At 42.5% G+C, this 24795-nt stretch overlaps 1 protein-coding gene and 1 long non-coding RNA gene across 3 annotated transcripts; both read left to right on the forward strand.

The window, feature by feature from the left end:
* The first annotated feature begins 852 nt into the window (after positions 1-852).
* On the forward strand, positions 853-5680 carry myca (MYC proto-oncogene, bHLH transcription factor a). Of its 2 annotated transcripts, none has more exons than XM_061666280.1 (4): positions 853-982; positions 1825-2595; positions 4156-4428; positions 5005-5680. In XM_061666280.1, the coding sequence occupies exons 2-4, from the start codon at positions 1863-1865 to the stop codon at positions 5361-5363; spliced, it is 1365 nt and encodes a 454-aa protein (XP_061522264.1). In that variant the 5' UTR covers positions 853-982; positions 1825-1862; the 3' UTR covers positions 5364-5680. The 2 variants fall into 2 exon arrangements, with proteins under 2 accessions (XP_061522264.1, XP_061522263.1); XM_061666279.1 differs by lacking the exon at positions 853-982 and adding an exon at positions 1110-1720.
* A 1289-nt stretch (positions 5681-6969) lies between these two features.
* Positions 6970-13013, forward strand: LOC133396534 (uncharacterized). The gene is made up of 3 exons (XR_009767377.1): positions 6970-7096; positions 9414-9552; positions 11975-13013. It is a non-coding gene; the product is annotated as an uncharacterized LOC133396534 (long non-coding RNA).
* Positions 13014-24795: the final 11782 nt, after the last annotated feature.

The following is a 24795-nucleotide window of genomic DNA, read 5'->3' on the forward strand; positions in this document are numbered from 1 at the left end:
TGGCGTCAATAATTAATAACACGATTAGCTCCGGGAGCGCTCATCGATGGTTGGTGGCTCTTTGCAACTCGGCGGAACACCTATCGATTATCTTTCTGCTTTGTCCGACAGGTCGCGCTGAGTCACGTCCAGGCACGGTGGCGGCCTATTCGTTATTTGCGGATTCGTTATTATTGTGCGTGGAGCTCAGCGTGCGTCGAATTGTTGTTTTTGTTCACGTTTGCTCGTGATAAGCAAAGGTTTGAGTCTTGGAAGGTAACGTTTTAGTTCTAAAAATAATAAGAATAATAATATTATTGTAAGCCACTGCAACATTCTGCACAGTTTGAACATTAGCACTGCTTAAATATTGGGGTGTGGGGGGGGGGCTGTACTTAAATGATTGGATTATTGCACATAAAAGTTTATTGTTTACCGACCTACATGTTTTTAAAAAAAACTGAAGGGAAGTAGGAATTAAAGAAACCATGATGTATGGAAGGAAAGAGGAAAGGTAACAAGGACGATATGGAAGGAAGGAAGGAAGGAAACAAGGATTGTAAGGAGGAAACTGAGAATAAAATTAAGGGTAGATTGATAGTAGGTTGCTATTTTTGGGGTCTCCACACAGTCTTGAACCCGTATTTTAAACCCCTGGTTCGAATTCATGACGCTAAACCTTCTTTATTAAACGTAATATAATATAATAAAAATAAATGAGTATAAATATAATCAAATGACATCGAGATTTGTCCCACTGTGTATACTAACTAACTAATACGCAGTCGTGACTGTCACGTGTCCGTGCAGTACTACCCGGACGCCTCTAGGGGGCGTTCCAAGCCCGCCAAATCTCCTTCCCGTTGCGGTTTGGAAGAAACAACTCGTCGCCTTCCACAACTGCGACACTTTGCACGACTGGTTTGCTTGAAAATGCTTCACCCTCTGTGGTTAATTAGCGACAATCTGCCCTTAGTGCAGCCACATTGACGTGTTTTACCAGGTAATGCTTCTTTTCTTTTCTTTTTTTTTTTTTTTTTTTTTTTTTTTTTTGTGCACCGACATTTTGTCGTTTGTGTATATGTACGTACGCGTGCATGCACCTGCTCGGCAGTGAATGCTCGGGTTAAAAGCCGCAGTGTGTCTTATTTTAGTGCAGAAACGACGTACGGTGATTTAATAAAACACCCGTGGTTAATATTAGCGAGTGTGCCTGTAATATTAATCGAATTAGATCACTTTTCACACTACATGAGGATGACTTAGATTACATGCCTACAGTGAATGGAGCCGCCACTTTACTATGGCCACGCCCATTTCTTCTGCTGGGACTTGACGCACTAACACGTATGATAGTACCCCTAAAAATCTTGCAAAACTTGCTTTTTACGACGTAATTTGTGTTGAACGTTACCTTTAGGTGGATTTTAGAGTGACTTTAACATCGATTTGTCAATTTCAGAGGAAGTTCTTTGTTGGGGGGAGTAGGTGGGGTGGGTGGCCAGGCGGAGGAGGCGGTGACGCGGCCGTATATATGCCTTGGTGCCGGGGGCTCAGCTGTGATTCCCAAAGTCTCGCATGCTATCCGGACCTATCGGCGCTCGGTACGGCCGGCTCGTTCGCTGCTACGCCGCCGCCACGCATGCGTCGTCATCCGGGCACAAGGATTTAATGTCCACGGAGGACGCCGGAGGATTAATTTTTACCTTATATTTTTCCTGACTACATTAAAGCAACACAGGTAAGACTGGAAGTTTGAACTCGACACCTGCTGCTCGTGTTCACGTGTTTTTATCCTTTATTTTTAAGCTATTTGAACTAAACTGCATCTTGTCCGCCGCGTAGCTTTCCCCCCACGAAGGAGAGCTCGGCGCCCCGCCACCATGCCGCTCAGCTCCGCTCTCGCGAGCCGGAATTACGACTACGACTACGACTCCCTACAGCCGTACTTCTACTACGACCACTCGGAGGAGGACTTCTACCCGCAGCAGCCCCAGCCCCCGGCGCCCAGCGAGGACATCTGGAAGAAGTTCGAGCTTCTTCCCACGCCGCCGCTGTCGCCCAATCGGCGGCCGTCGCTCTCAGGCTTGCCATACCCCTCCACCGCTGACCAGCTGGAGATGGTGAGCGAGTTCCTGGGCGACGACGCCGTCAACCAGAGCATCATCTGCGACGCCGACTACTCGCAGACCTTCCTCAAGTCCATCATCATCCAGGACTGCATGTGGAGCGGCTTCTCGGCCGCAGCCAAGCTCAAGAAGGTGGTGTCCGAGCAGCTCGCCTCGCTGCACGCCGCCCGGAGGGACTCCTCCTGCTCCTCCTCCTCCTCCTCCAGCGCCGCTGCCACCAGCCCCGCAACCGCCGCCCCCTCGGCGGATGCTTCCCCGACCTCTGCCCCCACTGACGCCGGCCCGGCGGAGCCCACCGGCGCTGCCGCTTGGAGGCTGAACAGCAGCTACCTGCAGGACCTCAACACGTCGGCGTCCGAGTGCATCGACCCATCGGTGGTCTTCCCCTACCCGATGACCGAGACCCCCAAGCAAGGCGAGCCCCCCCGTCAGGACTTGGGGCTGGACACGCCACCCAACAGTGGGAGCAGCAGTAGCAGCGACTCAGGTAGGAAGGAAATAATCATCCTCATCAATATTATCATGATTATGACATGTTTACACAGAGGTTCCCAAACTGAGGGGCGTGGGCCCATTTCCTTTGGGTTGTCTGAGCATTCTGCACCGACTTTATTTAGTCTTACTGATGATCAATTGTGATGCAATTTTGTCACCAATTCTCGGTTTTGTGTGTAAAGCATTGCTTTATGATGTACAGTGTTTGTTACCAACATGCGTGCTTTATACTGTTACCCAAATTTGGATCATGGGTAAGAGGCAAATTTGGGTCTTGAGTTGGGGGGGGTGGCACATTTCCACCTCAAGTTCCAGGGACTTCATGTAGTTCTTAGTATGTACTGATTGTACCAGGAACTAAAAGGGATATGTCATCGGATATCCGGACCCCGCCCCAAATATTCCTGGATCTCTCCATAGTACTGCCACCCACAGCAGTGGTCTTCTTTAAAGTATCTCCGGAACTAGATTGACAATATTTCACACATGCCCCCTCTCACCATGAGTTAGAGCCACCACTTCTTTGTACTTTTCAAACAGAAAAAGCAGACACTTGAAGAACTGGCCCTAACTCTGACTGAAGATCTGAACCACTACTAGTACCATCTTAGTGGGGGAAGGGATCCAAGTGATGTGAGTGGGTGGGTCTATATGTGTGTGTGTGTGTGCGTGTGTGTGTGTGACAAAGATGAACTTTAAAAAAAAAACAAGGACTTTGGCCCTAGCTCTGAACATACACTGTGACACCAGGACAGTGTGAAAGGAGTAAAAGTGGTCCTCTAGAAGTTTCTCGTTCTGAGGTGGAAATGCACAAAAAAGGTTTGGGAAACCCTGATTACAAATATTTTACATTTTTGCTTATTATTTAAATGTATATATTTAATATATTTAGCTGAAATTAATTTATATATTTTTTAAATGTATTTTTTTAACATTTTGGTATATATATTCATACATTCATGTATGTATTTGATTTTAAAATTATTTTAGGTTTTGTTCTCTCTCTCTCTCTCTCTCTCTCTATATATATATATATAAATATATATATATGTCCCTCAATATATTTGATTTAAAAATTATTTTATGTTTTGTTATATATATATATATATTCATCAATTTATATTTAGTTTTTAAAAATATATCCATATATAAAATATATATCCATATACATATATAAAATTTTATGTTTCATGATTTTTAAAATACTTTTAATATATTTTGGTGTATATGTATTCGTCAACTTAGAAACATATATTTTTGATCATGATTCTGATTTTATGTTTAATTTTTATGTATTTTTGTTCATATTTTGTTTTCAAAAGTTTAATATATTTTTTATTAATTCAATCTATACACTTTTTTAAAACACACACATATATATATATATATATATATATATATATATATATATATATCATTCACTTATTTTAATTTTTTCCCCAAAAATATATATATTATTCAGGAGAGATGTCAGGGATGTTTAGTGCCTTGCTCAAGGGCGCTTTGACTGCTAAGCGTGATGTTTCGTTTTATTTTTTTGATGTTGCTGCAGAAGATGATGATGAGGAGGTTAGGGATGATGATGATGATGACGACGACGAAGAAGAGGCAGAGGACGAGGAGGAGATCGACGTGGTGACGGTGGAGAAGCGGCAGGGGGCGAAGCGCTGCAACTCCCCCGGCTCGGCCGACCGGCGGCATCCCGGCCCTCTGGTGCTCAAACGCTGCCACGTCTCCACCCACCAACACAACTACGCCGCGCACCCGCCCGCCAGGCACGACCGGCAGCCGGTGGTCAAGAGGCTCAAGATGGAGGGCGCTGGAGGTAGGGCGGATGGCGTGGAATTTGGAAACTTTTCACCGGCGTCAACGGGGCTAAAGTGGGGAAATTAAACATTGGCACTAAATGGGGAACTTAATGATACTTGATGTTTTTACATAATCCGACTAAAACAACCGTTTTGATGCAAAATCTTAGTTACGAGCGAGCTTCACATACACCGCCGCTCGAGTGAAGTGAGAAGAAAAAAAAAAAAAGAAGTCATTTAGGTACTGTAACGCCCTCGCATGTGGGAAAGGAGAGCTATACACTTTGCATGGTTAATCTGCTTCTGGCAAAGCAAAATGTACCTTTTATATTTCGCCGTGAGGTTGACACCATGCCATTAAATGACACTCGTTTCCCATGAGCAATTTGGAATATTTCCCAAATTCCACATTTGATCACTCACCCCTTCTTGTACCCTTCCATTTCCCTTTCATCACGTCTCCTTTATCCGTCCATGCATTCATCTTTTCTCATTTCCCATCCATCCATTTCCCATCATTCACCTTACCTTTCTTTCCATGTTTTCTTCCACGGAAACTGACTGGATATTATCCTCCTGTTTTGGCCCCGCAGTCGGCGGAGGTGCGAGCCAGAGCCGCGTCCTGAAGCAGATCAGCAGCAACCGCAAGTGCTCCAGCCCGCGCTCCAACCCCTCGGACACGGAGGACCACGACAAGCGTCGGACTCACAACGTGCTGGAGCGGCAGCGTCGCAACGAGCTCAAGCTGAGCTTCTTCGCGCTGCGCGACGAGATCCCCGAGGTGGCCAACAACGAGAAGGCGGCCAAGGTGGTGATCCTGAAGAAGGCGGCCGAGTGCATCCGCGGCATGCAGGCCGACGAGCGCCGCCTGCTGTCGCTCAAGGAGCAGCTGAGGCGGCGAGGGCAGCTCCTCAAGCACAAACTCTCCATGCTGCACGACGAGCGCCTTTAAAGCTCGCATCTTTGTCCGTTTGTGCTGATTTTTTGTGTTGTTTTTTTACAAAGGTTGTACAGTTATTTGCATGCAAATGCGGAGGGGGGAAATGCTGTTTGGAATCTCGTTTGATTTCAATGTTAAAACTGCCTCAATTGAAGTTATGGGTGGGTTAAAATATTTAGTTTATTTTTATTAAGAAAATATTAAAAAATCGGGCCCTACAGTTTCACAGCAGGGGCCCAAGTTAAAATATAAATTTTTATGTTTTTGTATATAATTAATATTTCCTAAGAAAATGTATTTTTGGATCTCAATTGTCTGGATGGTCAGACCCAGTGTTTTCTTTTTTTTTTTTTTTTTTTCATTATGTTCCTAGATTCCCCTTTTGAAATATAAAAACAATGTTTCTTCTCTGATTTCTGCCTGTTTTCTTATAACGCATCTACTTTACAATCATGGGAATAGAGAGAACATATATTCATAAGTCATCCAGTATGCAACATGGATAAAATAGCCTCATGTTTTGGCTTCAAGTAGCCCATACAACACTTTCAAAATAAACACGCACGTTTAATTTCGCCGAGTAGAATGCAACAACCACGTCTCTGTGGTGATTTCTGTATTTGTGTTTTTAGTCAGTGATTCCTGAGTCCATTTGAGGCTACGAGGGGTGTGGACACTGCCAATTACAAGATTCAGTAAAAGATCAAGTATGGGAGTTACTGAGGGTAAAGTCAAAGTGTTGAAACATCAAATGCATTCACTTTCTTTCCCCTGTTAAAGGTCATTTATTGTCAAAGTGCATCTGACTTTGATGTGTTTTGACACAGTATGGCCAAGTAATGGCAGATCCCAAAAAAGTATCTCAAATTGTTTTTGTAGAAAAGCAAAATTGCTTGTCTTGCTTTTTCACTTGTTGCCAGGCAGAGTTCACACAGGGCTCAATAATAACTGCCCCATCATTCAATGAACGTTAACCCAACATATCTCAAAGTTGTTTTCATTTTTATTTAAACTACTAACGTCGATAAACAAAATAGCTCATCTTATATTACCTTGTCACATCCTTCTTTAGTCACTTGTCGCTAGGTAGCGTTCACACGGGGCTCCACCGTAACTGCCCTTTTGTCCAATAGAAAAAAAGCTTATCTGAAATGTATCCCTGTGATTCATTGTCGTGTTTTATTTGGGGATACAAATGGCAATGCACGTTTTATTTTTAACTTTTTTACGCTATTCTACGTGCTAAGACACGTGTTATGATAATGTTAGACACGCCCACTTGACTTGTTCGAATGGGAAAGTAGCAGGAACCGGAATTTGGACACATGATTACACATGATAAACAAACATGATTATGTCACCAAGTTTTTATTTTAATTTCAAGTTTTACATTAATTGGCCGTTTAAACCACTGATCTGTATATAAAACACATATGGGCACCAACCACACAATAATGCACACATTTTATACTTACCACATTATTATCTGTGCAAAAGCAGAATGATTTTATGACAGTCTCTGTCCTGAAATTGTCCAGTGGCTTGCAAAGTAGCGGGGATGCTCGTGCGCGTGCGCGTACGTGACAGTGACGTCACGCGTCGTGCCCCGCCCCCTCGGAGTGTGAGCTGCTGCGTGGACGCACGAGAGCACGTGGAAGTCACGTCGAGAGTTTTTGACGACTAAACAAACAAAAAAGGACTAGTTTTCATTTTTGGGGGGGTGTCTTTGTTCACACAAGGCGACGGTAAGAGTTGCTTTAAAGCTTTCATTTCATCTTGGGCGCAGTAATTTGACGTTTAAAGGACGCATTGTTTTGTGTTTTTGTCACGTGTCGCATATAAAGTTGATTTCCTGGTTCTGTGGTTGATATTTGGACTTCAATTCGTCTAAAATGTCCTTCTGTTGTGTTCGTTTGCGACCGTGTGAGTCCACGGAGCCTTGTATTTGTCTTTTAATGGGGCGGTTTGGTGTCACTTAATACACGTAAATGTGCCACTTGAAAGCGCTTTTGTTGTCTTATTTAAGCACAAATGGCTCATAAGGACAAAAGATGGTTTATGTTGTGTTTGTAATGTGTTGTTGTGAGTGACTAAATACTTAATGGGTTGGGTCTTAATTGACCGCAATATGTCATTTAAGCACAAAAAGCCCACTTTGTACGAAGGGTGGGAATCACATTAAAGCCCATATGAGCCTAAAATGGCCACTTCAAAGCAAAATGACAGCTTTCGTGTCTTTACAGGTATTGATTGGTTCTTGAGTTTTTTGTTGTTGTTGTTGTTTTTGGGTGGATCCACTCATGACTGACATGTCTACGCTGGATTTTTCAAAACATCTGAGGGGACCTGCCGTTCTGGGGAACTCTAAAATGACCACTTTTAAACCCAAATGAGAGACTGAGGTAGACCTGTCTACCAAATTTCACGTTGCTCGGTGAATTGGATTTTTTTTTTTTTTAAATTTTGTGATTGGATTTTCTTTGTAGTGCCCCTAAAAATGCCGAAAATGGAACCAAAAATTGCAAACTCCGCCTCCACCCATCACACACATTCAATGCTAAAATAACCTCGTCCAGTTGTCTAGAAGTGGTTTAAAATTGGTAGCAATCGAACGAAACCGCGAGGATCACTTTGCGATTGACCCCGCTCCAAACCAAAATGGCAGACTTCCCATGTCTTTTTTCGGACATGGCTTCTTGAGACTTCTTTTTTTTTTTTTTTTTTTTGCATTTGTCTACCAAATTTCATGTTGATGAGTGAAACTGGCTTCGCTGGTTGAATTTTCCTCGACGGGCCAGCGGAAATGGCCGAAACGGCCCATAAATGGCCACTTTAAACCACAATGGCGGACTTCCTGTGTCTTTGGTTTAAACGGTGATCTGAACTGATTTGGGGTTAACATCGTTCAGAAATGCCAATTCGTATCAATATGTTCTGATATACCGTGTTACGACATCTTTTCCCAGCCCAAAAAAAGTCAGAACAGGCCAATTTTTTGCTCCCTTTTTTTTTTGCCTTTTTAATCTCCCTTTCCTGGGAATATTTCAAAGTGGACTGTATTCCTTCCAGATGTGTGTGATTTTTTTTTTCTTGGCCGTGCTGCTCTTATGCAACGTGCCGGAATGGATGACGCAGCTCCCTCTTGTCATCTTTTTCTCATTTTAGAATGACATCATTGTCTACACTGGTGTGTGTTATTTTATGATTATTCATTATTATTGTCATTTTTTTTATTATTATCTATGGCCGTGGTTGTGGTTCTGCTAAGAAATTCCGGCCATTGACTGTGACACGTGTGTGAATCACTTTGTGTCAGGCATTGGGTCACCGTTAATCATAAGTAAAGCCTCACGCCGCGCTTGTTATATAATGGCATCAGGCCCGCCGCTGAATGATGTCATCAACTGACTGTGTCCTTTTTTTAGCCTCAAGTAAAACCAGGACACGTTTATATTATCCGTCACACCAAATTTAATCTGAATCTCATTCGTCATTGCGAGACTAAAAAAAAAAATCTTAAGTGGCAGTTTACACTTCAGACTTTGCTTTTTATTTTTGAAAACATTCTAAAAACATGTAACATAATTACACATACTGCGAGGTCACAAGTTGTCAAACCAAGTTGAATCTGGATCCGAACCAGATGTGGAAGTGTTTTAGATTGAACCTTAGCTAATATCTATTCAAGATGAGATGTTTTCTCTGAAATTTGAGCAACAATGTGTTGCATCTATGAAGAATCAGAAGTTGTCAAACCGAGTTGAATCTGGATCTGATCCTGATGGCCCATTTGGCATCATTTTAGATTTAATCCCACCTACTATTTTCCAACAGTGCGATGTTTTTCTTCCTCTTCTAAATCTTATCAGATCTCAACGAAACTTGTGTATGCAGGGTCCCAATTTCCATTGTCACACCAGATTTGGTCCGGCTTGCACATTTGCAGCATTTTCGATTCAACCATGACAATCCCGTCTTAATATTTTCTCACATTGAGGTGCTCCCCCCATCAAAATCTTTCCAGATTTGAGTCAGATTTGTTGCGTGTGTGTGCGTGTGCAGGATGAGAAGTTCCAGTGTCACGGATTCCGAGTTTCCAGGATGTGTGGACGACACGAGTCGCACTGGACAAACAATGGCGCGCGATTCTTTCGTCAGCGCAACTCAAGCGTGGAGCCGCTGACCTACACAAAGTGCACTTGTAAGGAAACGCGCTTTTTCCTAAATTCCAACATTGACGTGACTCGGCGGAATCGTTAGTTTCAGTCATAAATCAAATGAGCTTGTCAATCCCGTGATGTAATACGAGTTAGGGCAAGGCATGACGATCGATGATCAGAATAATTGATCGTGACTGTGTGGAAATGATTGGTAAATAATGCCGCCTGGAGGCCAACTAGAGTGCACTACATCGCTATGACCAGCAGAGGCGCTGTTGCTCAACTAGTTTGGTTTAAGACCATGTGGTTATGCTAGTTGCTTCATAGCGTTTAAAGTTAAATTGCTTAAAAGAATGTTTTGAAAAAAAATGCAATAAATGTGAGGAGTAAATCTTAAATTATAGCAGTAATAATAGAATATTGCACAATTATGTTCTTTTGATCAGTTGATCAAAGAGATCAATGTTTTTTTTGTTACATAGCCTTTAATGTTGAATCATTAGAATGAGTGTAAAAATATTCTTATTTAAATGTGTGGGGGGGGGGGGAAATCTAACCTTATAGCAAAATAGTGATAAAATGAAAATTCCATTTAATTTAGTTTCATTTTCCTCGTAGTTGAGCAAATGTAGTCACATATATATAAATATGTGTGTATTTTTTTATTATTGTGTTAAGTTTCATCATTTGATCATAGATGCTGAGAAAAGGTAGTCATTGTGTTATATTTTTTATTTATATTTGTGTTAATTTACGGGTTAGAAATATGAAATGCATTTAATCATTTTGTCATTTTTATTTGTATATTTTTTACATTTTGTATTTGTATTTTTATTTGTATATTTTTATACATTTTGCAATGTTTATTTTTAATCTACTATGTAAATTTTTATCTCATTTGAGCAAAGAAATATTATGAAATCATTTAGTTTTTTCCCCTTTTTAATTATTTTCTATACTTGTCAAACAAAAGATTAAAATGTAGTCATTTTGATGTTTTTATTTCTTTCTCCTTTTTTAGTGCTTTTTTCTTACTTCAATTTTATTTTAAATTTTCTTAACTATGCTTTTTTTTGTAGTTTTTGAATTAGTTTCCATGAAGGGCCTTTGACATAAAAGCATTTTATCAATAAATTGTACCTTAAATATCGCTACGTTCGAGTCACTTTCAGTTTGAAGGGATTTTCTTCCTCTTGCGCTGGTCTTTGGTGGTCTTCGGCCCTGTAATACATGAAAAAAACCAACACACAATGATACCCATTTGTATTGAATCAAATGGAACGTTCCGGCAAAATTACAGTTATTTGGTGGGTCTTTTTGTGCTAATTCATCTTCATGGATGACGTTGCTGGATGAGTTGACCGAGTAGCAAGCTCTAATAAACATTAAAGCAGCGCGAATGAAATATTAATGATGTCTTGCCGTCAGGGGTTGAAGGTCAGGCTTCGCTCTGCCTGGATGAATTAATCTCATTGATTAAAAAAAAAAAAAAAAAGTTATACAGGGGAAAAAAGGTGAATGCACTTTCTCGACCTGGACGCAGTTGAAGTGGGAACCTTCTGCCGACGTCAGATGATGCGTTTATGTGTCACGGGACGTTTGACTGTGACGTTTCCCAACTATAATTACCGTAAATTTCCTATTAAGAGACAACCTTCGACTTTGTAAATTCTGGGTTTATTCACATTTATTCTCTTCCATTTTTTTTCTCCAAATCAAATTGATAGATTTATCATTGGGCAGAATTTTTTTTCTGCCGAACACAATTCTAGATTTCTCAATTAGGAGATTATTTTTTTTCCCCCTCCGAAAACAAGTGTAGATATGTCACAACCGAGCAATCCGAAGGTCGCCCAATAGTCAGAAAAAAATGTTTCCCCGAATGCAATTTTTGATTTGTCTTAATGAAACAACCATAAGTTTGCACAGAATGCAATTCTACCTTATTAAATCTTGCTATTATTTGTATTTTAAAGCATTAAATTGTCTTGGCATAGAACGGCAAATGTGAGTCATTTGTCGTCTCCTTCTACAACAAACGTTTGTTGTCAGGATGATGAATGAACTTCAGGGGGTGTCACCATTTTCTTGTTGTTGTTCTAGGAAGACATTTGTAAAAAAAAAAAAGAATGACTAGCTTACACCTCCATTGGAGATGCAGCATGAGGAAGAACACTCATCCCGGTTCTGATTAATAAACGGAGTCTTTATATGCCCAAAACAGCCCAAACACCCCTAAGGTCAAATAATAGGCACACACACAAAAAATATATATATATATATATATATATATATATATATATATATATATATATATATACACACACACACAGGGTGATTGAAAAGTAACTCCCTATTCTAAAATACTTATTTATTCTTATGTTGTAATGTTTTTCTCATTTTTTGTGTGTGTATGTTCCATGATGTATGGGAATGAAATCTATGTTCTTGTCTTCTTTTCAGATCGATTATTTTGTTGAAAGCCCTACAAAAATGGCTGGACGTCCTAGCCTAGGGGAACGTGCCCCGCTAGCGGCACCTTACGAAGTTTGGAGATGGCGGAGGACCGTTAAAGGGAGACATGCTCAAGTTGACGCTCAGACGATCAAGAATTGTCATGCAAAACTCATCGCTACAGGATCTGTGGCTGATACTCGAAGAACAGGTCGCCCTTCCAATTGCAGTGACCCAGAGGTCGTGGAAGTTGTTCAAGGGATGTTTACTCATAGCCCGAAAAAGTCAATTGGACAAGCAGCAAGGGAAAGTGGACCCTCCTTTCACCGTGTAGGAACCGCGCTCAAAAAGGAGCCTAAATGGCGTGCTCGGAAGCCGCACTGCTGTCAAGCGCTCTCTGCTGAAGATCGCGACATTCGTATGGAGTTTGGGGAGGCGATGATGGCTTAGTATGAAGATTGGTCGGATCTCTTTTGAAAATATCCTCTGGAGCGATGAAGCGGTGGGTTTGTGAGCCGTCGCAACGTATTACCTCTGAAAAAAAATGCGCCATCGTCCCAAGGTAACGGTATGGTGTGGAATGACTTGGGACAGGATTGTGGGTCCCTTCATCCTTCGGGATACCGTGAACGCCGTAAGGTACCTCACCACGCTGAGAGATGAAATCTGGCCAGTTATCAGTCCTTGGGAGAATATTGAAGATTTAATTTTCGTGCAAGATGGCGCTCCCCCACATTTTGCCATCGTTGTTCGTGAATGGCTGAATGCCCACTTCCCTAGGAGATGGATTGGTCGCCGTGGTCCGTATGAGTGGCCGGCCAGAAGTCCTGACTTAACGCCCTGCAACTTTTTTTCTGTGGGGTTGGTTAAAAGGTTCTACCAAACCAACGACTTTGGAAGAACTTGAAGGGCGAATACGAGAAGTTATGTCTTCCATCCCACCAGAGTTCCTTGTGAAATCAGTTAATGCCGTTCCCAGCCGGCTTGAGAAACTGGTGGCTAACGCTGGCGCCCATATCCAATTTGAAATAAAACTCCATGCAATACACTTTCTTCTCATGTTCATTTCTTGTAAGAATTAGACTTCAGAAATAAATTACAAGTTCTTAAAAATAGGGAGTTACTTTTCAATCGCTCTGTGTGTATATATTCAAAACAATTGTAGATTTGATGGAACCAAACACTCTGATGATTGCACAATAAGCGTAAAAAAAAAAGAATTCTTCCAAAACAATTGTATATTTGTTGGAAGCAAACACTATAAAGGTTGCACAATAAGCATAAAATATGGTTTCCTTATAACAATTGTATATTTGTAAGAAAACAAACACCCATAAGGTCCAACAACAAATGGGAAAAATGTTTCTCCAACAACAATTGTAGATTTGTCACAGCCAAACATCCCAAAGGTCACAGAAAAAGTGCTTCTTCAGAAACAATTGGAGATTTGTTGGAATCAAACTGCCCGAAGATTGCACAAAAGGCAGAATTTTTTTTTTTCTCCAAAGGCAATTGTAGATGTTGCAGATCCAAACATCCCTAAGGTTGCACACTGTCGGCAGAAAAAAAATGGTTTTCCCAAAACAATTGTAGATTTGACAAATACAAACACCCATAAGGTTTGCCTGATTTGGAAAAAGCTCCAACATTTCTGCCTTAAAAGGCGCGCAAAAAATATAATGGTAAAAAGACAATAGGTTGTCGAGCATAGCAACAGTAACTAAGGAGGGGTTATCCAATCACCTGAATTTGCTGCCAAAAGGCATTGAATGGGTGAAAATGGTTGCGTCGAGACGTAACGACAACAATGCTTGCCTTTGTGCTAATCGCACGTTGAAAAGCAACACAAAAAAAAAATCCCATTGCCGTGATGTTCTTTCGCCGCCAACATCCCATAATGTTAGGATGTGTCGTGTCACCGTAGAGATGAAGCAGCACTCGAGCACGGCCATCTAATCTGTGGTGAATCAGCAGCGACGGGCAAAAAGAGAACAAAAACCAGCCCAAGAAACACGAGAATCCGTCAAATCCGCCGGAACGTTCCAAGTCCACACGTGGCAATTAACCAGGAGTCGCCAAAGCGTCCGAGGTGAAGTTAGCGCAATCTTTTCTCGTCTCGTTTTTGGCTGGAGCGGCGATTAGAATCACGGCGCCTTGCTTTTTTTTTTTTATTCCCCGACAAGAAGCTTCTTGGCACACAAAAAGTGAGGAGTAACGTTTCTTCAGGAGGGGGAATTGTTCAATTATCGCCTTTGCTGTACGCCGCCACCTGATGCTTTCTCGAGCCTCCGTTTTCTTTCTTTCACTGCTTATCAGAAAACTAACTTCGACGCAAGACACCGAGATAAGCAGTCGTTTAAAAATCGACCCCAACAAATTTCTGCAATTTTTTAATGTATTTTTTTAATTTTTTTATAAACATGACAGTAGTTCCCTCCCAACACAATACAAACACACGGGGAAATTAAATCATCGCAGTTGAATTTTTTTCTTTCTTATTCAACATAACTCCCAAAAAAATTTCTTCGTGTTTCAGATTTAAAAGAAAAAGAAAAAAAACGTTCGTATTGCTACGCACAATCCCGACAACCCGAATTCTTTAAATTAGCTCGTTGTGGCCGCTAAACTTAAGCCGGTCCGTCCAGGTTGTGTTCGGAGGAGGCAATGCCAACGGAAGAATCGTTGCGCTCATCGGTGTTGTCTCATTGTGCGACGGTGACGCCGTGTGTCCTTCTCACAGCTGTCAAGACCCCGCGTCGTTATCTTTTTTTGTGTGTCGCGCGCTCGGTCGGGCCCTCCTCCGTTTAATCTCTTTGGCCCCCGGCCAACTCTAAAAGCTCGCATCGCCGCTTTTCGCGCAGACAGCAGCGTCAGCACTGTTGCGGTCCTGCCTGCCTGCCGGCCGGCCGCTTGCGTTGGCGGGCCCCTCCCCCCTGTGGCTCGCCGGCGTGACCGTGAACGAGGTTCAACTTGGGAGCGTTCGCCGGCTCTTCGGGTGCACGGAACGTTCAACAAAGCCTGCAAATATTTTGTTAGCTTAATGGCAGAATTGTTTTCAGAAAACAAGAAAAACGCAAAAAAATTTCGCAAACAAGAAGCCTCACGATTCCGCCTTTGATGACCTTTGACCTTTCCACCAATGATGTGGATCACTCAGTCTACACAGACTTGAAGAGAAAACTACATTTTTTTGCAAGCACGTTATTTTTTTTGTATTGATATTGTGACAGTAAGTTTAAAAATTGCTTTTGCAGTTATGCTAATGATTTGGTTAAAGGGGGACCCAGAAACTACTCCATTTATTCGTATATCAAAACAATATTCCCCATTCAAATGAAGAAAATTTTTGTTTTTACATTAAAAAAAAATACACTAGAAACACAGTAAAACATGACGAGAAAATGTAAAGAAATAAACTTTTTAACCAATCCCCGACGTGAATAGTGAATTGCATTTATTGTATTGTGTGTTGAGTTTTTGTCATAAGTACACCTTCAATTTGTCTTTTCATGCTGTGTAATAATCACACACTGATGTTTTTTTTTTTTAATTTTCTTTATTCACGGACACGCTCAGTGACATTTAGATCAACTGCATATATATATATTTTCATCCCGGTCGGGTCGACCGCAACCGAAGTTAAAAAAAAATAATAAAAAATACGCTGCGGCCGGCGTTGAAGTATTTATTAGTCTCACTTGAAGAGTTTCTCCCAAATGAAAAGGATCCGTTTGATTGGCAGTTGGAGGTCATGTGTCTTAATCTCGGTGGGGAACAAAGCAGCGGCTGGGAAATGAAAGACTTAAATGACATTTTGGGCTAAGTACGCCTAATTCCGGATTATCCCGGAGCAATTTGACACTCCTCAAAGGAAAGGAAGCCACGCTAACTCCAGTGGACACACGATGCGTTTAATGAAGGCCGTTAAACGGTTTCTTGTCGTCTTTGCGGCCAAAAGTTGTCGTCCACAACAGTCGAGGGAGACCCGTGCCACATTTGTTTGTTTCTTTATTTTTAAACCTTTGACATCGTAAAAGTGAACAGCAAGGAACATTTAGTCTTGTCGTTTAAACTTCTTCAGAGCAAAACCAACATTTTTATTTTATTGCCATCAAATCCGCATTATGTCTATCATATTACCATCTACCATTGCATGAAGACGTCTCAAGGACCCATGACCGGAATTGAACAGGAAGTCGGCCATTTTGGCTTGAAGCAGCCAATTTTCTTGCAGATTCTGGTGCTCTTACTTTGACGTACGCAAATTTGTCCAAATGAGGCCCAAACGGAATCAGGTTTCCTTGACAGATGTGCAACGATATATTGCAAAGCATTTTTGCTTACTTGCTGCTTTGTGGGTGGAGTGTAGCATCAACATGTTTACGCCGCTTTTAGCTCCCCCACCCCCCAAGCGTTTGGGTTCATCGGCGCTCGATACGGAGTTATTAGCTCAAGGTGTTGTCCTGCCGACCGAGGGAAGCTTCTGATTTTCCCGTCTATGGAGCGGCACGTGAACTAAATCTGACCCCTGTAAGTAGATTGATCTGTGAAAATCCCTTCCAAGCAAATAATCGACATATTTGATTCCTGGTTTGCGGGGACACGTTTGCTCCGATTGATATCACACTTGAGCTTTTTCTCCTTCAGCGGCGGTCGTGAAAGGACCACCGTTGTTTCGTTGAAAGCGCATGGGAGCGTCGGCATGAAAAGGGTCAATTCCGGATCTGCACCTGTCCGACGCCGCGTACGCCTTTGCTGCAGTTTTACGTCTTGGATTTACAACCCTCAGCTGGAGGGACGACCTTTCACTCGGCCTCCGTCGGTGGGGGGGTTTAATGGCAGCTGGGACGACTTCACTGGCTCCTTGTGTGAAAAAGCCTCGCCTCGCCGCCGTGGCTTTCTCTCCTCGCCTTGAACCTGATAGCAGCCCCATTTGACACGCCGCCGCCTTCAGCTGTCAGTTTCCATCTCATTGAGGCCGCCTTTTTCAAAGGAAATAAAAGTACGTTCACGTCGCCTCGCGGTCGCGCTCTGGCCTCGCTCGTTCGGCTTCTCATTCACGCCGCTGGAATGTCGCCCGTGCTCCCGCCCCCAACCAAACAAAATGGCATTTTCATCAGGCTAGCAGCTGTGCGGGGAGAAAACATTAGCAACGAGCTTTCGGTCGATGCCAGCAGAGGTGGCAAAAACTACTCGCGCTTTACTTAAGTAGAAGTACAGAATGCATACTGTTAAAAAAAAAAATACTGGTAGCCTCTATATTGTACAAAACTAAAAAATGTTACTGTCACGCATTTTGATAACTTGGTACAATGGGGGAAAAAAACTGCTTTAATTGTAAACTAATTGACTTTTATTAACTAAACTCGCGTTACGTCACGTCGTCGTTTAAGACCTAGCTCGCATTGGCTCGACTTTTATGCTAGCAAAACAATGCGTTCCCAAAGCTTCAGAAAAAGCAAAAGTATCTGATGATAATGACTGAAAAATACAGCTTATGTTTTTTTTTTTTTTTGAAATGATATCCTCAGCCGTGAAGGTTGAAGAGTAACAAGCCAATATTTGACAAAGTAGGGAAAAATCTACTCAAGTACAGAAACCAAGTATTTGTACTTTGTTACTTCCCACCAGCTGTGCGACGAGAAGACTAACAACGAGCATTCATCGGATGCCAGTCGGTGTTGCCAATGGGCGATTCTCGGGTCCTTCCCCCGCCCGCTTTAGTTTTAGTCTGGCAACAGCTGTCGGAAATCCAGGTCGCTAATGAGCTCTGGAGGAGGTCGCGACCTGGACGCCGCACGGCGCTAAGTGACGAGCTTCCCCTGTTGCGTCCTCGCTGATGAGAGGCCGCGCGATACGACTTGTTCGTTCCCGCGATAACGTTTAGCGACGCTCGTGTCGGGGCACGGAGGGGCCGAAGGTCGAACGTGTCCGACACGACAGCTGATTTTTGTTCTCCAGCCTTGCGGATGGAAACCTGTCGACTTTGAACCTACGATCCCAATCCCCAAAAATACCGAGTGCAAGACAATACGTGACTGAATATACATTTTCTACTCTTGACGAGCCAAGAATATACTTGGGGTCTTCAACTTTTACGTAATGAACAGGAAAAGCTGCCTAAGAGTTGCGCGGGGAAAAAAGTAAAGCTACAGTAAAAAGTTGCACAGGTTAGAATAAGCATACCGTAAAAAAAACTAGTAATTACTGAGGTTAAAATAAAACTACGCTAAATCCCGCGAAAGACCACAAACTTCCCAAAAGTTGTGCAGGTTTAAATAAAACTACTACTACTAAGTACAAAGCACCAAAAATTGCATATACTAAAAATAAGACCATGTAACCCCCAAACGTTCTTCAGGTTAAAAAAAAACAAACAAAACAAAAAAATGACTGCAAATAAAACTACTGACCCCCCCCCCAAAAAAAAGGAAAATAAAAGAAAAAGTTGTACAGGTAAATAAATAAACCATAAAAAACACACGACTACATCTCCTAAAAGGTGCTTGGGTTAAAATAAAATGACTGTAAAACCACCAACAGTTGTGCAGGATAGAATAAAACTACCATGAATCTCTTAAAAAATGTGCAAGCTAAAACAAAACTGCCTATTAACTACTACCTCTTACAGGTTAAAACAAGGCTACTGTAAATCCCCCAAAAGTTGCACATACTGTATTTATATATATAAAAAAAGACTACCATAGATCACTTCAAAATCTGCAAGGTTAAAAGAAAACTACTGTAAAAAAAAAAAAAAAAAAAAAAATTGTGCATTCAACTTGATTCGACTTCAGATGAATCGGGGGGATTGTTCCGATTAGAATTTGTGTCGGGAATTCAAGCACGTAAAATGACATTTTGACAGCGGGGTCGCAGTGTTGTCTGTCGTCGCCGTGAAGTGTTGTCGAGTCTCGGCAACTTCCCCCGCGGTTCCTGCGATTTGGCTGTTTGGCGGTAACGAGCGAGTTGCCGATGAATGATGGGCGGCGGGCCCGTCGACAGCGACGGCGCATTCCCGGCGGTTCGTGTTACGGCGGTCATGGCGAGCAGCTGGAGTCGTGACCAGATTAGGTACCGTGAGCCGCGGGAGCCGACGTCGCTTTTCAGTCCGCTATTTACAGGCGGCTCGTGGCGGATCTCGGGTCCCGATTCAGCCCACCGGGCAATCGGGTCCTGCTTGTGCCTTGTCGGAAGTTGTGGAAAACGCGACGCATTTGTTCTGATGTAATCTGACAAACCAATTGTTGAGCTGCATCTTTATCCAAATGATTAGCCTGCTACAAAGACGTTGTGTAAATTGGTTTTTAAAAAAAAGTACAACTAACACAGAAAACGATGGAATCCTACATTTTTGGGTCGAGGTCAAAACTGTTTGATCCATCTTTTTTAAATTTTATATAAAACAGAGGTTTCTGAATCTTTTATCTAAGTCCGCACTAAAATGGTAGTATATGGCCAACATCTTTATGAAGTTTCGTGGAACGTTTTTGCGTAACTGTGCTAGCTGACCAACAAACAAATTCAAGGAGTTGTGATGGTTTTCTTTTGCGTAAAACGAACATTTCAGGATCTTGACTTTTCTCGAACTCGGCACCAAAAGTGCCTGGATTCCTCCTTGACCCGCAGCATACTCCTGTTCAAAACTTTGTGACAATCATTGTTTTTTTGTTTTTGTTTTTTTTCATAATCCTGCTAGCTATCAAGCAAATCAAAATTGTGATTTATTATTTTTTTTTAATGTAAAATGAAAACATTTATTTGCGCAAAAATTTTGCAAAAATCAGTTCACTTTTACATCATTCCGCTAGCTAACAAATTAAGATAATTCTGAAAAACATAAAACAAAAATGTGATTTTGTCCAAATCTGTAACACTAATTTATGGATTATTCCTTGACCCAAAATTTGGTGAGAATCAGAATCCTGCTAGCTAACAATTTTCAAAAGAAACCTCCCTGGTTTCATCCGAATCTGCTGCAATATCTTGGGTTCATCCAAAACTTTGTGAACATTTTGCGTAAATCTGGATAACAGGAAAAAAAAGACGAATTTAGATCAAATTGAACTTCTTTGGCAGAGCTAATCTGATGTTTGTTGTAAGATGATGCGAAGCTGCACTGTGCTGCTTTTTCAGTCCCCCCTTCAGCGCTGTGAAGTGACTCATGGACGTGACATTCAGCGGGATTCCCCACAGTGACTCAAAGTCATAGTAGGAAATGTCTCATGCTTGACCGCCGCCCACCTCCGTCCGTACTCCCGCTATTCCGAGGGCCGGGCGATGGTATGAGTATCAAAAGAGTGTCAAAAAGTGTCCGAGTCATACTATCGCCGAGCGTCGGGCGGTTGAGCTCCTCCTCTGCCGCAAATAGGGGAGGGGGGGCAAGGTCACGTGAGTGATGCATTGTGGGCACTCTGCCGGCTGGGTGGCGTTGTGTTACCACCTCGCCCACAGTCATGTCATTTAACACCCCACCGCTCCTCTCACATGGGGATGACTTTTTTTTTTTTTTTTTTTCCCCTCCTAAGACTGCACTCGCCCTTTAAATAAAACAAGTCATGTAAGTCACATGATATGTTTAATTTAAAGTGCCATTTAAACCTTCCTGTACATGACTTGTTTTATTTATAAAGGGCGAGTGCACACTTACTGTTCCACATTGAATAAATAAGAGTCTGTACTGGCCCTTTCGATGTAAAAATGTCAGTGCTGAAAACGTCGTGCACTCAATTTTTGCTTCAAGACTCGATGAATTTACAATCTAAATCAGGGGTGTCAAACGTAAGGCCCGCGGGCCACGAACCGGCCCGGTAGGGGAGCACAATCCGGCCCGCACGGGGAATATTAAAGTGAAAAAATGCGTAAGACATTGTGGGGGTGGGGACTAAGGATAATTTTCAGAAAATGGAACGGTAACAATTCCTCGGTCTTCATAAGTTGATTTCATTTAATAAGTGCAGTACTATATTTTTGAGTTACAAATTTGTGCCTTAAAATACAATCACTGTGTTCAGTTATGCACACATGTAGTTGACAAAATGAAACTAAATTTTCTCGTGAAATCTGGGGTTGTTTTGTAAAATGATAAAAAAAAAAAGTCTAGTGTACCTAATCAAGTGTCCTAGGAGTGCGAAAACATTGTCGCGAAGGAGCCCGTTTTAAAAGGACGTCCCTCGCGTCATGTTACCGCTCGTAAAACAGCATGGGGCTCATCGTCATCTCTCTGCGTGTGTGTTTGTGTGGGTGTGCGTTTCATGAGACGCCATTTGCGAAAATAAGCCAGCAGCAGCACACGTGTGACAAACGCCACTCAAAAGGTGAGAGGGGACATCATCACTTGGCTCACATGACGTTTGACGAGTGCAAAAGGGGAGAGTCCACAGCTAACATGCTAACACCGCGCGAACCCCTCGACTCACCATTTGACGTGGCGGCCATTTTGTATCGCATGTGACTTTGTGAAACTGACGTGAAATGAAACTTGTATTCATGTTTTTTGTCTTTGTTTTCAGGTTCGGGGCGACCGGATGCGAAGCGGCGGCGGCGGCGGCGGCGTATGTGGGAGGGGTTTTCACTGTTCTCATGGTACGGGCGTTCACTCGCTTGCGTAGGCTGCCTGCATTTTTTTATTTTTTTTTTCATCTTTTCTTACTTTCTTTTAATAGTCTCTACTTCCCCCTTTGACTCACTCGCACCCCGAATTGGCCCCGCGGTGCACCGAGTTTGCGGTTTGGACGTATAAGTGTTACAACTGTCACTCTGCACTTCTTAAAGGGTGTGTGGGGATTTTTGGGGGGGTTTGTTGGTGGCACACTTTGGGATCTTTACCACTAAATTGATTTTGACTCATTTTATGTAGGTGCATGATATTTAATGTTTTTTTGTATCTTAAATATTGTTTAAATTCATATATAATTTTTTTTATACAATTAAAAAAATAATAAGACTAACCCCCAACTAATCTATCTGTGATCGTAGTCTGGTGTTGCCTTTAGGGACATTGTGAAATTCAGGTTTTCCTCACACCCCAAATCTAATTTTCAAAATGTCCTAAAAAATATCGGTTTCAATTAAAAACTCAGTGATGGATATCTGTAAATGTTTCTTTTCTATCTACGGTAATCTTTCTATCTCGCTATCTAGCTAGCTGTGAGTGCACGGCAAATGATTGACACCTCGTCAGTCACGCCTTCTGTCTCTGATCGGCTGTTTTTCCTTGAGTGAGGTGTTTTTAAAAAGAGAGTAAAAATGACTTTCCTCATGTACTACCCTTCAAGCGCTTTTTGCATTTCGTTGTAAAAAAAAAAAAAAAAAGTGTAATAACCAATATCCGCCCTAGTACAAGGCTTGACGGCAAGGAGTGCATCGAGGAAACCATCTTTGTAACCCCTTCCTCCGCTTCCTGCTCACTCTACCTACCCCCTGACCTCCCCCAAGGTGCCATCTTCATTTACAAACTCACTACCAGTTTGTTCCTCCTTTGCCGCATTACGTCGTCAACGTGCAATTGAGTCCCAGCGTGGCGCGGCGCTTCCCGATGAATTTATCGGCCGCGCCGGCCTCTTACAGCGGCACGCAGTGCAGTGACAGCGGCCGAGGAGGTTATCGAGGGCGTCCGGGGGTGGAAGTGGGGCTCGGGAGGGGGGAGGTTTATAAAAATAGCAGCCAGCACATCATAAGTAGGAATGTGCCCTCATCAGCAAATCTTCAATTAAACTAACTGCTCACATTGCCAGTCATTTAATCTCTTTTATCATGGGGGGGCCTGGCATTTACTGTACATTTATATACAGTACATACAGTGTGCATGCACACGCCCGCACGCGCTGCTGCTTCTTTCGTCCAGTAACACAAAACAGCTGCTCTGACTACACACTCTTCACATAACAGCGTTTATAAAAAAAAAAAAAAAAAACTGTCCACACACGCAGGTGAGCAGCTGGTCTTGTCTTCCCAAGGTTTTTTTTTTTTTGTAATAATTTAAAAATGTTTTTTAAAAAAACGATTCGGGGAGGTCTTTGCTAACACTCCCTGTTCTCCGGAGCCACACACACACACACACGCACGCACGCACGCACGCACACACACACACACACACACACACACACACACACGTGGGAAAAGCTTTCCAGGAATTGACTTTCCTCACAGCCCAACGCATCGCACGCTTAACCTTTGCTTCGAATAACGTAAGGGGCCGCACACGGTACTGGATAGTACAATAAATACTATACATGCAGTAAGGATAGTTGTCAGTGTTGTAGCAAATTACATGGATAAAAAATACTATGTCCAGTATGTTGATGTGGCGGGCAAACTATGTGAAAAAGTACAAACTATATAGGGCTGAGGGGATAAAAAAACAAAACAACTCTGCTCAGTCGACTTCAAAAATAGCTCGACCCCTAAATTTTGTAATTAATGATGTAATCTCGTTACATATAATTAGTTCCTCCCCCACAGTGCTTATGACCTTTAAACAGTGTAAAAGCGAGAGAGAATTTTTATTGTGAAGTCCATCTATGGTGAAAGGCAGACTTGGCTGCACTTGAACAGCGTTTCATGCAGGAAGTATGACAAGAGGCTCGCTCATCATCCCTCAGCTATGCGAGCCGGTTCACAAGGACTTTCCACAGGCCACATGTGAAGCGTGTAAATCCATCGGTGCCCCCCCCCCCCCCCCCCCCCCCCCCCCCCCGACACGGCCCGCAAGCAGACTTGTGTGTCCAATTGGTGCGAAAATTGTCATCGACGAGGACAAACGTCGGCACCAAAAGTATAATGGCGGTGATTTAAGAATGCGGCGAGTCGTCACCCGGACTGCGCATTGAACAAAAGACTCTTTGAAGCCAAAGCAGTTAATTACGCGTTAGCCTGGAGGAAACAGGAAGTATGACCTTACATGGACGTGTTCGACAATATGTGCGGGGGGGAAAAAAATGAAAATCAAAGATGACTAATGTTTTTCATAAGACCAGGGAGTTTAGTCGAACGATGTACGTACAATTGTGTACAACGGAATGGTCGTTCCGTAGCCGCTATAGCTTAGCATCGGTTTTCCACCGTCCTCCTCCAGCATGTCACACATCTGAATGACATTCCCGACGTCGGAATGTGCCGTTCTGTCTTCCGGCCTACTTAATCTTACAAAGACTTCTTTTATTACACCAAAAGCAATGAAACACTCAGCCGTGCCTAAAAATAACTATATATATATATATATATATATATATATATATATATAGGCTGCAGGGCTCCCCCTAGAGGAGTGGAGTGAAGCAGAACTGACTAATAGTCAAAAACTGCAATATTTTCAGTCATATTTTAACATTCTTAACTATCATCAAGTGTACATTTTGAAAATCAATAAAGAAGGTATCAAATATTTGTATCCAGCACCAGTGCGTTCGATTTACACGGAATCCGGCGCGCGTGTTCGTCATAACAGGACACATGGAAATCAAATTAGAACCAGTGCTTTGAAATGCGTAGGTAGTCGGCCATTTTGGTTTGAAGTTGCAATTTTGTGGCAAATTTGGCCAGTTCTGCCTCGCTTGGGAGCATTAAGCGCTTCGGGGAAGTTCACACAAAAAGTATCTTTTCAGATCAGAGCAGATGTCTGGGTGGGTGGGGGGGGGGGGAGAAAGTGCAGCCATTTCGCTACTGAAAACCTTCATGTGTTGTTTCGTGATGCATGCTTATGGGAACTCATGCAAACGAGCTACCACCTTTCTAAGGTGTCCTTTTTGTTATCAGCCCCCCTGCCGCCTTCTTACTGTTCTCACTTCTGCTCAGCAAAGTGCTGTTTCACTCACTTCTCTTTCACGCTG

Source organism: Phycodurus eques, chromosome 21 (assembly GCF_024500275.1).
Source record: "Phycodurus eques isolate BA_2022a chromosome 21, UOR_Pequ_1.1, whole genome shotgun sequence".
NCBI lineage: Eukaryota > Metazoa > Chordata > Actinopteri > Syngnathiformes > Syngnathidae > Phycodurus > Phycodurus eques.